This window comes from Helianthus annuus, chromosome 15 (genome assembly GCF_002127325.2).
Source record: "Helianthus annuus cultivar XRQ/B chromosome 15, HanXRQr2.0-SUNRISE, whole genome shotgun sequence".
Lineage (NCBI taxonomy): Eukaryota > Viridiplantae > Streptophyta > Magnoliopsida > Asterales > Asteraceae > Helianthus > Helianthus annuus.
The window spans coordinates 72,163,435-72,180,294 of record NC_035447.2 but is presented as its reverse complement, the minus strand read 5'-3'; the positions used below and the strand labels follow the sequence as shown (position 1 = coordinate 72,180,294).

At 33.9% G+C, this 16,860-nt stretch overlaps 1 protein-coding gene and 1 long non-coding RNA gene across 3 annotated transcripts; one reads left to right on the top strand and one right to left on the bottom strand.

Moving 5' to 3' along the window:
* Window positions 1-7,291: 7,291 nt before the first annotated feature.
* Window positions 7,292-9,999, top strand: LOC110911877 (transcription factor bHLH112). 2 transcript variants are annotated; one of them, XM_035983898.1, is made up of 8 exons: window positions 7,292-7,369; window positions 7,460-7,680; window positions 7,860-8,292; window positions 8,469-8,579; window positions 8,901-8,966; window positions 9,050-9,115; window positions 9,210-9,260; window positions 9,359-9,999. In XM_035983898.1, the coding sequence occupies exons 2-8, from the start codon at window positions 7,523-7,525 to the stop codon at window positions 9,512-9,514; spliced, it is 1,041 nt and encodes a 346-aa protein (XP_035839791.1). In that variant the 5' UTR covers window positions 7,292-7,369; window positions 7,460-7,522; the 3' UTR covers window positions 9,515-9,999. The 2 variants fall into 2 exon arrangements, with proteins under 2 accessions (XP_035839791.1, XP_022012220.1); XM_022156528.2 differs by having other exon boundaries at window positions 7,299-7,680.
* Window positions 10,000-10,911: 912 nt separating this feature from the next.
* LOC118487237 lies at window positions 10,912-12,089 on the bottom strand. The gene is made up of 3 exons (XR_004880934.1): window positions 11,537-12,089; window positions 11,307-11,453; window positions 10,912-10,951 (listed from the first exon to the last, which is right to left on the bottom strand). It is a non-coding gene; the product is annotated as an uncharacterized LOC118487237 (long non-coding RNA).
* Window positions 12,090-16,860: the final 4,771 nt, after the last annotated feature.

Here is a 16,860-nt window from a genome sequence, read left to right as displayed (position 1 = left end):
AGTTACTAGAAATGATACTAATTTTCCACAATATTCCATTAAATCAAATATGGTGAGTAACCAGAAGTTACTAGAATATTTATACGTTCACCACATGGCATGACCAAATAGGTCATCAAGATAGCATCATGATATGCTAAACAATCAAACATGCTAACCGGTACCTTAGCACCTCTAAGTAATCTAAAAACATTGCTCCCAAAATGCCTTATCATATGTCTAGTTAGTTTTTTTTTTTTTTTTTTTTTGTGGCAAATAAATTTTTATGCCCTTCCAAACAATAGACTCCTACAAACAATCCTTCTTATATGGGACCACTGAAATATACAGTTGTGTGGATTGTGGCATTCATACATGGTTACATGTGAGTTTTTAGCTACCCGTATGTAGCATATGGCCAACACTATGGAACGTTGTTTTTTTTTACATGATTTAACATTGTTCTTTGACAACCCAATTGTAGGGACCATTGTTGGGCACAATGTGAAATATAATGAGAGGCATACGTAGTCGAGACGGAATTCGTCGATTGATTATATCAATTCAAAACCAACTGCTTATCACAAATACTCCCCATTACAACTGGTCTCCTGAAGAGAACCAAGTTTCCATTTTTTTTTATATATTTTGTTGTGCAACCTATGTACCAATAGCACATAAATGGGATATGTACATCGCATTCCCAATCTTAGGGGGAGACAAGAAAATGAAAGACTGGTAATAAAAAAAAATGCATCATATTAAATATCGACCCCTGAAGTGGTCAATACAAATCTGAAGTCCAAAAGAAAGAGCGTGTATTTGCAAATAATAACAAATGAAATACAAGATGCATTCACTAACACAAATAAGGTGACAAAGTCACATATACCAGCTTAAACTTATCTGCTCGAATGGAAGTAGTCACAAAATGATTATCATATTAATAAATTGTGAGAGATAAATCGGTTCCAAAAAGATAAAACCCACAAACACAAAAAGAGCAGAGTAACGCAGTTGGTGTAACCCCAAAAGAGGTGGCACACAAAACACCATAAGTGGTTGCATATAAAACCCCAGAAGTGGTTGCATAGTAAACCTTAAAGAAGGTTGTTGTCAAAACCCCAAAAGAGGCTAATGGAGTTCTAAAAGAAACTCTAGTACCAAACAAATATGAGATCGCGATGAATTATGTACAAAATAAGTACACTATGGAACCGTAATGAAACACGTGTAAAATGATATATTTGATTATGCTATAGCAATAGATGTAATCGATGAAGAAAAGGATTACATATATAGAAAGTGTGCAAGAGTGTACGCACACAAATAGCCAAAATGGCTACATGACTTAAGATTGAACTAAATTTGCTCGACAAACTAAACGTTTTCGAACCAGCAGTTCGAACACCCATAGACGTCAAACCAGTAGGTTATAAATGAGTGTCTTTAAATAAAAGGAAACGTAAATAATGAGTTTTTGCGATGTAAGGCACGCATTTTAACATAAAGATTTTTCCCAAATCCCAGCAGTTGATTACGAGGAAACGTATACCCCTGTAGTGGATGCGATAATCTTCAGATGTTTAAGCGGCCTCGCAATCTCAGAATGACTTCAGATAAAACAACTTATGGATGTCATCACCGTATATATGTACGAGACACGTGCAAATGACATCTGTATGAAATCCCCTGAAGGATTAAAAATGCTCAAAGCATTATGAAACAATAACCCCATATGTGTTATAAATATAAATCTTAAAGGAATCTACTCGTATGTGGTACAATCGACTATACTCTGAAAAGAGAGGTATAATTTTGATAAAATGAGCTACATCTATTTAACAAGATTTCACTCTTACAGTGATAATGTACACATCATCGAGAGGGAACTCTCAAACTAAAGAGGAAAATTTTGAATGACCTTTACAAAGTGTAGTTATCCTCGACCTGTAGTTTCGAGTATATATGTACTATTTTTGCTCATCAATCTGACTACATCTAGAAGATGTTATATAGAAAAAGCTCATTCGTTGAGTACATGAACGATTGTCTGATCGCTTGACATAGAAAAAATATTCTTATCAACCCTAAGAAAATGATGTTGAACTACTTAGTCGAGAAGTACCATACTTAATTGCGATCAGAGCATTGACGTATCTTGCAAACAAGACGACATCTGATATTACGTTGTATTGGTAAGATTACAGTTCTAATCTCAAATGTTGCACTCTTTTTCCCTTCACTAAGTTTTTCCCATTGGGTTTTTCTTGGTAAGGTTTTTAACGAGACAACATAACTGATCCAGTAGTATCAGTTAGGTCCCGAAGTACTAATTTAACATCATCATAAATCATGTTGTTAATTATGTATAATGCGTAGTGCACTCTTTTCCCTTAGCTACGGTTTTGTCCCATTGGGTTTTCCTGGCATGGTTTTTAACGAGGCAGGATTATAAAGTGCATTAAATAATTATTTGACATATTTACAATCTCGAGACACGGGATAGTTCCACAAGAACAATATGGCGTCCTGGGTTATGATTGATATATATTAGACTTGCATAGAGTTCGATCTCAATCCAGATACAAGTTATGAAGGTCGAAGATTTCAGCATATTTAAGAAGTATGTAGAGTAGAGTTGATTAAGAGAAGCTCAAGCCATACTGTATGAAGACAATGTAGACAACAACACTTAAATCAAAGAACACTACGCCAAATATCAAGTCAAGCAATTGTCACAGAAGATTGGATTCAACATCATCAAGATATACAAGTAAAATTGAGGGGGGTAATGTACCCATAATATACACAGTGTATGTACTCTTTTTCCTTAATGAGGCAACATACCTGATCCAGAAGTATCAGGGGGAGACAATACGCGCTGCACTCTTTTTCCCTTAGCTGAGGTTTTGTCCCACTGGGTTTTCCTAGCAAGGTTTTAACGAGGCAGCATCACCAAGCGTATTAAAGAATAGTATATCATCATGTCGATAGTCAAGGGGGAGTGTTATGAATGCATCCATTATTAGTGACTATCCACATTTCTAACCCCCATGTCATATTTATGTTTGTATTAATGTTATAACCTATATATAGTGGCTCATGTATTTTGTATGTGATATCAATAAGAAATTCATCTCTTGTACTCCCATTCTCTTCTATACATTGCTAATAGGTTCTAGTTATTACACAACAATTATAAAATTAATAATTTAAAGATTAATAGTGTATTTTCTAAGTAAGTTATTAATCTTAAATAAACAATAAAATAAGATGTTGACCGAACAGATTGAGCCTTTAACGTACTAATTAATAAATCAATACTTTTGATATTTTAATGAAAAACAATATCTATAGTATCTTAAATAATAATATAATCTAACATGACTATTTTTATTATCAGTATTTTTAATAATTATATATATTAAATGAATATCTCTTCATATATCTCATAAATATTTATTTAATTTTAAATAATTATTTAATTTTAATGTGCTAAAAGATAGATGACTCCAATGAGTGACATGTGTCCTATAAATGGTTTCTTTTATTATAGAGTATAGATGTGAATTAATAAGACTAGAATTAATAGATCAATATTCTTTCTGCTATTATATTATATTAATAATAATAATAATCATAATAACTAATGATATAAGAACTAATTAAAGGAGATAGTATCAGATGGTATTTTGTGGAATCATTTTAGGGCCGGCTTAGAGGGGTGCGGGGTGGGTGATGGTTTAGGACTCAAATCCTCCGGGGCCTGAAAATTTATTTATTTTTAATAAAGTTACAGTGTAGAACTTAAACTATGTAAGTACTGAATTGGAAAATAACATGATGAGGTGCATGGTTTGGTGGTTTGCATGTCACTTTATTAGCAAACAGACCCTGGGTTCTACTCTTGATAGCTTCAATTTTAGTTGATTTTTTTTCTTATTGTTTGTTACCTATGCATTAAATGCAAACGACATTAATTGACTAATTTTGTGTTAAATTATTCCATATATAAATAAGCAACAACTTTGTGCATATGTTGGTTGTACCATGGGCTTAGGGAGTTTTTCAAAAAAAAAAAAAAAAACTTTGATTTTTCACTTTTAACCAAGCATTTTCATATTATGTATTTTAACCCCTTTTAATTTTTTACTTTTAACCCAAACTTTTCCATCTTTTATAATTTAACACAACACTTAATTATTTACAACTTTGGTCACCCATACTTTTTTATCTTTCGTAAGTTTTACGTTTCGTTCTAAATTTTACAAGTTAACACGTCGTAGAGCGCATGTGAGATTCAACGTTTATTGCTCTATTTTTTCATATTTGACAGACTCGTCGGAACGTGTCCATTTTCGCCGCAACAGGCGGGTCCTAGATCGACTAAGTTATTATTTTCAATGTTTTCCGTTTCTGGATAATTTCTTCGCATTAACACACTGTAACGTGTGTGCGTGGTTTAACGATTTTAAATCTGCTTTTCGTTCGGTGTAATTTTTTCCATTTTATCTATTTTATTTTTACGATGTTGAGAGTCGATGTCGTTGTGGCATTGCTGCTACTTGGCACTGTTTTACGAACGTTTTTAACCTATTAAATTTTTTACTAATATTTTGTTTCGGTTTACCCCTATACTTCCTTTACTTAAAAACTATTTTTATGTGCATATTTTATGTACGGGTAGGTATAAATATGATTTGTTCTACATTCTAACGTAAACTTTTTTTTATAGACGAGTCAGGTCAAATACAATACGTTTTCGTTTAAAGAAACCATTTTTACGTGCATATTTTTATGTACGTTTTGGTATAAATTCAAGTTGTTCTACGTTTCGACGTAAACTTTTTTGGAAAATTTTTCAGGTCAAATATAATATTTTTCGTGTTTATTTTATGTATGTTTCACAAAGTTTGTTTCGAATCGAGTGGAGTTAAATTATGGTTTCTTTTTCTCCCTTTTTTTCGAAAGCTTTAATTAATCCCTTTCGATTACATGTGCAAATTTTCCTTCATACCCGTTACGTTTCCTATGTATGAGTTGGGTCACATATAATACGTTATGATTGTTCGATATGAATTTGATTTACTTTACGTTTGATCAAATCACAATGCTTATACAGGTTACATTGAGTTAAATTGGATACGTCGAAATGTGTTTTTTCATATGGTTAATGCATCATATAATGTTTGGACCAATTCATTCGATGTTTATGATGTACACGCGCCGCAACGCGGGCGGGTCTTAATCCTAGTTAAATCAAAATGGGAACCATAGTTACTTTCAAATCTAGTTTAAAAATGATTATTTATGTTAATTTCTTAAAATATTATTCAATCTAAAACTAGTTGTGTGTTCCCTTTTTTATGAAAAAAATCTTATTTTTTTTTTCAACTCTGTGTATTTTCTAAATAAATTTGTGTATTTTCTAAAAGTTTATATTTTAGGGGCATGTATTATATCTTCGCACATGGCTCACGAATTTTCAAAAATTTTCGAAGACGACCCTAAATCATTTATTAGTATAGATTGAATGAGTTACATCTATTTGATATGTGTAATACACAAGATGTTAACCTATTATATTATATAAAACAAAAAAAAGAGTTAATTACATAGTTAGTCCCTGTGGTTTGCACAAAAAAACATACTTAAGTACTAATAGTTTAAAATCACCTTATAGGGTATTAACTTTTCATTTTGTAACGTTTGAAGGTATTAACTTCTAGGGTATTAACATAGTTAGTCCCTGTGGTTTGCACAAAATTGTAGGATCGGTTTTGACACCGAACGATTGCGCAACGAACGTGCAACGTGCGGAATCCGTACAAGAACGTGACCGAACACACGAGAACATACTATAACCGTGATTCTTATTGAATAAAATGACAAGTACAATGCACCGAGAATCACATTTGAGGACTTTCTCTCTCTAGACTTTCTCTCTCTAAGCTTATCTTCCTAAAATGTCAAATGAGCAAAAAGTTTTAATTCTAAAGCCTAAGGCATCTATTTATATGCACAAGGTTATAAGGATTTCTCCTTATTTACAAGTTTGCCACCTTGCCCTTTTTACTACATATTACATCAAAAAGTCTAGAATTCTTCTGTTTCTGCTACGGTTTTTATTGACGGAGGCGATAGATACATACTGCACTAACAAAAATAACATACTTAGGTACTAATAAAATGCGATTTTAAACCTACAAATAACGTTAATACCTCCAAACGTTACAAAATGAAAAGTTAATACCCTAGAATGTGATTTTAAACTATTAGTACCTAAGTATATTACTTTATGCAAACCACAGGGACTAACTATGTAATTAACTCCAAAAAAAATGAGTAGATTAAAACATCCATAGGATAAACAAAGGAAAAATATGTTATTCCTCCAATGGTCTTCTCGTTAACAGAAAAAATGGATAAAGTTAACACAGTGAACTAAAATGACAATGGTGAAACCTTTCTAAACCCACAGATAAAAAATGAAACATTTGAATTAAACTGCCAAAATAATCCAAACCACAAGAACTAAAATCACATTTAACTCTCCAAAATATATGATTACGTGGCACTCATATCATACATATCCCTTTGTTTATAAGCAACTCGAATTTTTCAACTTTTTATAATAAAAAGAAATAAAAAGGTGACGTTAAAAGAATTATATTATCTTCACCTATTAAAGTAGGTATATATTTGAATAAAACTAATACAACTAAATTCTATCCAAAATTCCCCTACTTTAATTTAATTTAATTAATTATACAAATAATACCAATTTTTATTTTATTCGTTATAGCCTCTGCACCTAAGCAACCTTTATTTTTTTAACTTTAATCATTTTTGTTTAATTTCACCTACGTTTTGCAACATTAGTTTAACTTTAATTTTTAATTGTTTTGGGACCGCAATTTTAGTTTTACTCTTGCTTATTTCTTTTTGTTCCTTTTTTTTAAGTGGCCACAGAATTAGAAACCGATTTACTGCCAACTTTGATAAGCCTGCAATATTTTCAATCATTTTGAATTATGTAATTAAATTGGTCGCTAATTCCAGTTTTATATAGTGAAAAGTGAAAAATCTATACATTATTGTGACACAATAATTGTAAGAGAAAACAAAAAAATAAATAATTTATAACATTCAAAAGATTTAAAAAAAAATATTGCTAGAAATGAAGAATAATTAACTTGAAAATTACAAAGTAAATTCCTAAAATAAATTATTGAAACTAATTATTTAAATATTAATTTTCAAGATACCAATCTTTGAAATTTCATATTAATAATTTATTTTTGACTCCCTTTATCACAATATATATGTCAACTAAATTCCAGTAGTTTACTCTCCGTACATTCCCAGATGTTTCACATCCATCCTGGTAAATAATATTATATATATATATATAACAAGAACAACAATTCAATACACAAATATTGTTGCATAAATTCACATGGCAGAAGAATTTCAGGCAGAGGTATGCGGTGGAACATGGTGGAGTTCACCTAGAACAACCTTCACCAGTTCACCATTTATGGGCAGCTATGGAGGCTGCTGGCAAAACGAGGTAATCATGAACATGAAGACAAGGTCAACCGACGAGTCGTCGGGTGGTTGTGCCACCACTATCTCGCCGGATTCCGCCTTTCAGACACCGTCTACAACCACCAATTGGAATCAAGCTTTATTGGTGTAAGTATACATGACATAAAAAACTTTTGTTTTTCTTTAACTTTGTTTTTTCAATTATTGATACAACTTTTAATTCCACTAGTAACAAAATGGTCCATAGAGGCTGCATAGATAATGTCTTTTGTAATTATTTGAAGCAAAAAAGAATCTGATGATCACTCATTTGAAAATTTTATTAGAAATGGAACAAGTGATCAAGAGGGTTACAACCAAACCCTATCAGAAATCTTGAACATTCCAGCAGGTATGAACCAAGAACAGGCTTCAACTTTCATTACAAGCTCTGGTGATTGCACCGGAAACTTGGTTAGCACATCGTATGGTTACCCTACAAGTTTGCTACAAAATTTATTATGTTCATCGCCAGCGCCACCACCACCACTGAGGCCAGCAGCACCAGTACAACAACCACTTTATGGTTTTCAAACAAATTTAGATGATATTGGTACAGTTTCAAGCATGCCTAGAGGTTTACACTTGGCCAACAAGACACCTTTCTGGAACACATCAGCGTTGGATTTAAACGATAATCGAGCGGGCTTTTTCACTTCTTCGCAGTCTAGATTCGTGTCGTCGATGTATGAAGAGAAACCCAATTGTCATAACATCAAGGTAAGCAAAAAGATCAATTTTTTATTGGAAATACTCATGTTCATCAAGATTAGGGTTTCATCGAGAACTTTTAGTCTCGTTGGGTGTAGCCTCTTTATCTCCTGAGATAGAGTAAAGACTTACCAATAGTTCACTATGAATGAGATCTTACTGGGTATGTTTATTTGTTTGTTTAGACTCAAAACAAGGAAATTCGAGACATGGGGTCATCAGTGAAGAAAAGTTCCGGTGAACCTACATTCAAGCGACAACGTCTCGAAACACCATCACCATTGCCTACATTTAAGGTATGTATATACATACCACTTCACTTTCCAACTACTAGTATACGCTTGATCTTATTTGTATTTTCTACGGTTAAAAAAATAAATAAAAGGAAGTTTGTTAAGAGCAGTGCCCCTTTCTGTTTGACTCTGGGATAGAGATAAGGTTTATCATCATCTCACGCTTCTTAAAACCCTACTCTACGAGTGGGATATTAGAGGATGTGTTTGTTTATTTGTTTGCTACTGCTTCACTTTCATCATTTTTGCTCATACTAGTTTCTCAAGAAAATCAATTGAATATGTGTAAATACAAGCCTTAATCAAGTCTACTTGGTTTTTCAGGTTCGAAAAGAGAAACTAGGAGATCGAGTCACTGCGCTCCAGCAATTAGTTTCGCCATTCGGAAAGGTATTCATCTTAACCTCGGTTTCTTTATATGTTCTAGCAAAACTGAATTCTTTCTAGCTTTTAACATTAAATTAAATATGCAGACTGATACAGCATCTGTTCTCCATGAAGCCATTGAATACATTAAACACCTCCATGATCAAGTCAATGTACGTTTTATTTATTGATACAGTTTTAACTCATTTGAATCTGATATACATCAAGTTAAGTCATTTCCTTATGTATCATTTATTCTTATTTCAGGTTTTAAGTACCCCTTATATGAAAAATGGAGCTACTATGCAAGTGCAACAAGTAAGATACTTAGATTCATATAACATTTACTTATATCTTGATTTGTTTTAAACATTTCGAATTAAACTTCATTCATTAACATAGAAAACTATCTTTAGATCAATGACAAAATGAAAGACAACCCGGATGGAGCTAAACAACAAGACTTAAGGAGCCGAGGACTTTGCCTCGTGCCTGTGTCGAGTACTTTCCCTGTTGCTACCGAGATTGCGCCCGAGTATTGGACACCAAGTTTTGGGAGCACATTTAAATAAGCACTACATAGAAGTTAAAATTTAAAACCTTCATAAACTTAACATATATAAGCTCGTCACCGGCCCCGTTTGTTGTTATTTAACAAGAACGGAATCGTTCTTAAGCTTTTTCGTTATTTTGAATTAGACATATTATTCAAAATAACAAAAAAACTTGAAGAATTGAAAATAATTTAATTAGTGAAGAATATGAGCCACATATTGGAGTAGTGTAGTAGAAGTACAATGAAAAAAGTTGGAAAAGGAAAGGGAAAAAGGAGGATATGAGAGAAAAAAAAGCTACAAAGTGACCTTTGAAGGAAGGACAACCAATGCCAGTTTGATGTAGGGCTAGCAAATTATTAGGGTTCTATTTTAAAGAAAGAAATTTGTTTTTTTTATGTAATTAGTTGTATTTGTAGTTTATCTTAGAGAGCTGGTTTGTGTTAGTTTGATGATTGCAACTTTAAGAAGTTAAATTGTGGGAATTTTGTTGTTGGGGAAACTTTCTTTCAGTTCATGTTAATGATCCAAGATTTGGATAATCTAAAAAAAGAAAAAAAAAACTAATACTTTACATCTAAAGGCAACGATTTATCACCTGTTCATAGACATATTTGGTGTAACATGTTGGATGATAAGTTGCTAGTTAAGTACAAAAATTAATATAACCTGATTATACTAGCATATTGTATGCAACACACGTATTTGAGCCTGGCTCATATCCATATGCGGTTAGTATGTATCATAATAGAAAGAAATGGTTATGTGGGTTTAGCAGTTTTATACTTATAACTGGTTTTGTATTAGGGGGTAGGGTTCCAGCGTGAACCTAATCCCATGCGTGAACTGCGTGAACTAATCTGGACCATTGATTTCCTTTTTAGTTGTTAAGGGTATGATTGTAATTATATAAAAATTAGATTTAAATTATTATTTTAGTAATTGAATTAAGTTACATCTTTCCTATTTTAAAATCATTATCCACAATATCTTTTATTTCATTTTTATTTTCAGATTTTACCACCTGAATTCGGATTATGATTTTTAAGATCCGCGTAACCTTCATATTTCAACGGTATACACATGTGTACCTGGATATGAATTGAACAGTACACATGTGTACTCAACATGGTACATATGTGTAAGTAGCTACATAATACATACATATAAACAAAACCTGTACAACTCTTTTATATTAAGCAAATAACAATTTCCATAATGTTTGCCAAACCAAAAAAAACATACAATTACAAGTTTCATTTTCGTGAAAACAATAAACGCAACATAATCGGAAAAATAAAAAAGACATAGTCTTTTACAACTATTCACCGCGTTGTATGCTGAATCATCCTTATCGACCAAGCAAATAAACATACGTGAATCATCTTTATCGACCTCATACGTGAATCATCCTTATCGACCTTCCATCTCCACTTTCCTCATTTACGACGTCTCCTATAATAACACAAAAAACTCAGCAATTAGTACTTTGCATAAGTCACAAGTGTACATCAACAACTTCACACATTCAATACACAAAACAAATATGAGATATCACAAAAACAGACGCTATACACATGTGTACATCGCATTAAAAACATAGCAAAACCAGAAATACACATGTGTACAGCGCCTTAAAAACAGAGCAAAATCAGAATACACATGTGTACAGTGTCTTAAAACCAGAGCAAAAATCAGAATACACATGTGTATACGACTTAAAAACAAGCAAAATCAGAAATACACATGTGTACATCGCCTTGAAGCAGAGCAAAATCAGAATATGGTGTAGCCAACATGCTTCTAGTACCTGAATTTCATGTTCAGAAATCAACCACAACGGTGACTTGGGCGACGACGACAAAACCTACCAGCTCCCAGTTACCGTTTTCAACACCTCCCTCTGTTCGTCAGTCAGAAACCCCTCAAGTGGCGTCACCATTTCCACTCGCAAACCCTACAAAAAAACCACAATCTCAACATTAATCATACTGAAATTCAAATCGAGTAAACGAAACACATAGTTTTGAGATATGGAACCCTAGATCTGAACTGAACAGAGACTGAACCGCACAAGCCGAAACAAACCAAACAAATCGGAATCCGAATTGAAGCTGTGCCACTAAAACCCATCCTCCTGTCGCGAACCCGAATCCTTGAATCTGCACCCGAAACCCACTGACGTGAGTCCGAGCCCAGCGTTACTGTCATCGGTCAACGTCTCCGACAGCCACCACTATTGCCGCCGCCGTCATCACTGCCCGCACCATCCCTATCGTCACCCATCGTCATCAATGTAAACAACCCACTGATGTGAGTCCGAGCACAGCGTTGCTGTCATCGGTCAACGTCTCCGACGGCCACCACTATTGCCGCCGCCGTCATCACAGCCCGCACCATCCCTATCGTCACCTATCGTCATCAATGTAAACAATTTGTAGAAAGTAAGAGGAAGCAGGGGAGGGTTTTCAGATATAGGCCACGGTGGCTGTGGTTGCCGGAGAAGAGATCGAGGGAGATAGCAGGGTTCTTTGAAACGATCCTTGGAAGGTGAGAGAGAAAATTGGATCTTCAAGAATATTGATTTATGAGATTGAACGTGATTTATGGAATAATTTAACATGTAAATTACAGTTATACCCTTTTTCCTTTAATTAAATGAAAACAATTAACCACATATTTACTATCATGCCCCTCATTTTAATCTAAAGATCATAAAAATCAAGGGCCCAGATCAGTTCACGCAGTTCACGCTTGGGATTTTGTTCACGTTTGAACCTAATCCTTGTATTAGGTGCTCCTACTAATATATGCACACATATGTATATAATGTTCAATTGAGAGCCACATACATGCTGAAAGATAGGAGATCCACATGAAACATTCTGCTTACTTATTGCTTCATTTGTGACACATTAGTTCCTTATCCTTTCTCAGCAAGTCAATTCAGCCATAACATCATCAATGTAGTCCAACCATGTATGTTCACTATTACGCTTCTCTTTGCGGTCTTCTTTTATTCGAGAGGTTGAACCAAACTTTTAGAATGGAAAGATTGCAACGTGACAGGGGCATATGGACAACGACAATAACAATGAAGGCTCTATACTTTTGTCTTATTTTGTACAACAATAAAAATTTTCTAAACTTTTTTTAGAACAACGTTAATTATATGCACAATTTTCAGTTGGCATGCATACATACACATATTCTACGTGTTATGGTTCTTTATTTTGATACAACTTTTATTCACTTTTTTGTTTGCAAAATTGTTGTATGTATAATATTTCTTTTGACATGCACATCTATATTATATAATGGTACGTACCTTTAATGTTTTGACTTATTTATATACTAGTTTTATATTTCATTCACATATGCATATCTTTTTTTTATTATTAAATCTACAATCAGGGCAAGACCTATGCGTCTTGGTGGGGTGGGTGGGTAGGCGGGCGCACCCATTGAAAAAAAATAGTGTATTTTTAGGCAAAAAAATCCGACCGCAACCTTTAAAAATACGGTTAAACCCCTCATTCGCACCTCTAGCAAAAAATTCTTGAGTCTGCCATTTTCAACAATTTAAGATTGTTATAACTTCATATGCACACAATGTATACATATATATGTGTTCGTCCAAGAAATTTGAACCTTTTATAAAAACTCTTATTCGGTTCTCACTATTTCGTTACATAAGAACTAGAATACAAGAATCTTGAATCAGAGATTGCTTGAATAGGAAGGGCTACAAATAGTTAAAAAAAGGAATTTTATAACAAAGATATCATCTTGACACTTCCATTCAAGTATGCTTTTGGAGAAAAACGATATTCTTCGTGTTTCATATTGTTATCTACCATTTCAAGAACATATTCTTGTGTGTATACATTTATATATGGAATATTTAATATCATGGAATTTGCAAATAAGACGAGTGACTAATCAAATAAAGAAATCAATTCGACAACGATGATTTTAGTTGATTGATACTTACTGGGTCCGATAGAGTTTATATGCTTTATGTTTTGCGAAATTTGACTTGATCGATGGGTTGTTTGTGTTGTTTCTTTAAGCATCTGGATCAGTACCCCTTGTCCTTAAAATATGAAAACAGTATCAAACTTCACTCTCACTTTTTAGGGTAAATCTAAGACAGGAAGATTAAACACAAAGGAATACTTTACAAAAAGCATACTACACATCATTAAAGACCATCATGAGGTGTGTTTTTATATGTTTATATATATGTGTGTGTGACAAGGACATATGGATTTCAAAACCAATAATATGTGTTTAACTGTAAGAACCAATAATATGTATATGTATATGTATATAAAAAGTAATTAGAAGTCGTGGGAAAGAAACATATTTTGTTACACCAGTAGACTGCTTACGCGTTGCGGCGAGAATACGATACTTGGGCAATGTTTTCATAACCGGAGGGAAATCTTTTTCGTTTTGTGTGGTTTTGGTGAAGTGAGAGAAGGTGAAGGCTTTCGTCAAGAAAGTTTGTAATGAAATAGTATGATTAGGTGATCATCTGTTTCATTAAGTTAGTTTAATTATGTTATAAAGATTATAGCATGTTGTTCTTTTTCAATTTGTCATGTATGGAGGAAAATCGTTGAAAATATGCGAGACTGTTCGTTCATATTCTAACGGCTAATCGGGAACTTTGAAACAATGATTCGTCTTTTGTGTTTTCATCTGCTTATCGGAATTTGACCAGGTATGTATATAACTACGAAATTGGCAAGTATGTACCTTGTATAATAAGATTAATTCTTGAAATGCTTGTTAAAACTCTATCATCTCCACACTCTTATCATCCTTTAATATCAGACAAACATTAGAATGTGCTTCAGTAGTAAATATTTGGACGAATGCAACATATGAATTAGAAAATGATAAGAAATACATACCGATGGATATGTGTTAATATCAAAAGCGCAAAAAAAAGATTAATCTAGCAGATATTATGCAAATAATAATAGGATTAAAAAACAAAAGCTCACTAAAATTTAGGATCCACGTTCACTAATTAAAATATCTTTATTAAATTATTATTACTATTAGTCAGTATTTTCAGACCCGGACCGACAGGTCGAACCGGGAACCGGACGTTGAGCCGGTCCGGGTCATGGTATCAGGCCGGAAATGCATTGAATCGGCGACCCGGCGGTTGGACCGGGAAACCGGCCGGGCGGATCAGTTTTTTATATATTTTTCAGATTTAAGCCTATTAATTTTTATAATATTTACGATACCTTCCGGTTCTTACGTTCGGTCTGACCGGTCCGACCGATCGGACCATTGAACCGATAAGAAGACCGGTTCAACGCCTGGTCCGGTTATAAAAATGTTGCTATTATAACACAATTAGTATGGTTGACATTTATTTTTTTAGTGTTACTAGATACGTGATGCATTATTATAAACTCAATAAAAATTGGTTTTTAATTTACAAAAATTTATATACTTGTTGGATTGCTCTAACATCACATCAAGAGAATTTTAGACGAACACATATTGAAATTAAAAATGCGGTTTTTGAATGTGGTGATGATAGGGCTCCTGGGCCCGACGGTTTCAATATAAGATTTATTAAACATTTTTGGCAATTTTTTGAAAATGATTTTTCAAATATTATGGCTAATTTTCATAATGAAGGTAAAATCAGTTGTGGTAGTGGGTCTTCATTTATCACTCTGATTCCTAAAGTGAAAGACCCGGTGGATCTTAATAACTACCTTCCCATTAATCTTGTGGGAATTATTAGTAAAGTTATCTCGAAGATCATTGCTAATAGGCTCAAAAGAGTGCTGGAAGAGGATATCTCGGAGTCTTAGTCGGTTTTTCTTAAAGGAAAGCTCATTATGGATGGTCCGTTAGTGGTGAATGAGTTAATTACTTGGAGCAAGAAAAATAAGAAACAAGCCTTTATTCTATAAATTGATTTCGAGAAAGCTTACGACAACGTCAATTGGAAGTTTGTAATCGATACGATGGATAAAATGGGATTTCCGAGATTGTGGTGCTCGTGGATTCAAGGGGTGTTGGCTTCGGCTAGGTCGTCGGTTTTGGTGAACGGTGCCTACGTTCGAATTCCAATATGGTAAAGGCATGCGTCAAGGTGACCCTCTTTCCCCCTTTTTATTTTTAAGAGTTAAATGCCATTTTAGTCCCTGTGGTTTGATCTATTTTGCCAGTTTAGTCCAAAGGTTTCATTTTTAACATGTGGGTCCAAAAAGGTTTCACAGTTGCCATTTTAGTCCACTGGGTTAACTTTATCAATTTTTTCTGTTAACGAGAAGGCCAATTCGGTCATTTTATATGGCTGAATTGCCCTTTTAGTTAACAGAATTACATACAATATGACCGAATTGGCCTTCTCGTTAACAGAAAAAATGTATGAAATTAACCAAGTGGACTAAAATGGCAATTGTGAAACCTTTTTGGACCCACAGGTTAAAAATGAAACCTTTGGACTAAATTGGCAAAATGACCCAAACCACAGGGACTAAAATGGCATTTAACTCAATATTTTTAATTGTTATGGAAAATTTGTCTTGTATGTTGGATAAAGGTAGGGAAGTGGGAGCGGTGATTGGCATTCAAACCCTCAATAATGGGTCGAACATATCGCACTTGTTGTAAGCGGATGATGCCATCATTTTGGGAGCTTGGACAGAGGAAAATATTGTTAACGTGGTGAGGATTCTTCGGGTTTTCTATATGTGTTCGGGGCTGAAAATCAACCTTGCGGAATCCAATCTCTATGGTATTGGAGTGAACCTTTCGGAAGTAAAAGATAAAGCTATGATGATGGGATGCAAGGCAGTGGTCCCAACGTTTAAGCACCTCGGTTTAATGGTGGGAGCTAATATGAATCGAGTTAATAGTTGGAAACCTATATTATCGATAGGCGAGCGGATTACTCTCATTAAGTCGGTTCTTGAAAGCCTTCCAAATTATTACTTCTCACTTTGTAAGGCCCCTTCTAAAGTGATCAACGACTTGGAAAAGCTCATTAGAAAATTTTTATGGAGGGGGCCGGGGGAAATTACTAATAACAAAATGCATTGGGTAGTGTGGGAAAGGGTTGCTTTAGCAAAAGAGGATGGCGGTGTTGGGTTGAGTAGATTGAAGGATATTAATATAACTCTTATATCCAAATGGGGGTGGCGGATCAAGACCGACAGAAAGCAACTTCGGGCTAAGGTGGTAGAGGCGCTTCATTCGGGTAGGGGAAAATGGGACTTCCTTCAAGCAAGAAAGAGCTTTAATGGGGTTTGGAATAACATTGTGAAAACGTTTGCTAGAACATGCATCGAAGGTACTCTGCTTCGCAATTTCTTTAAAGG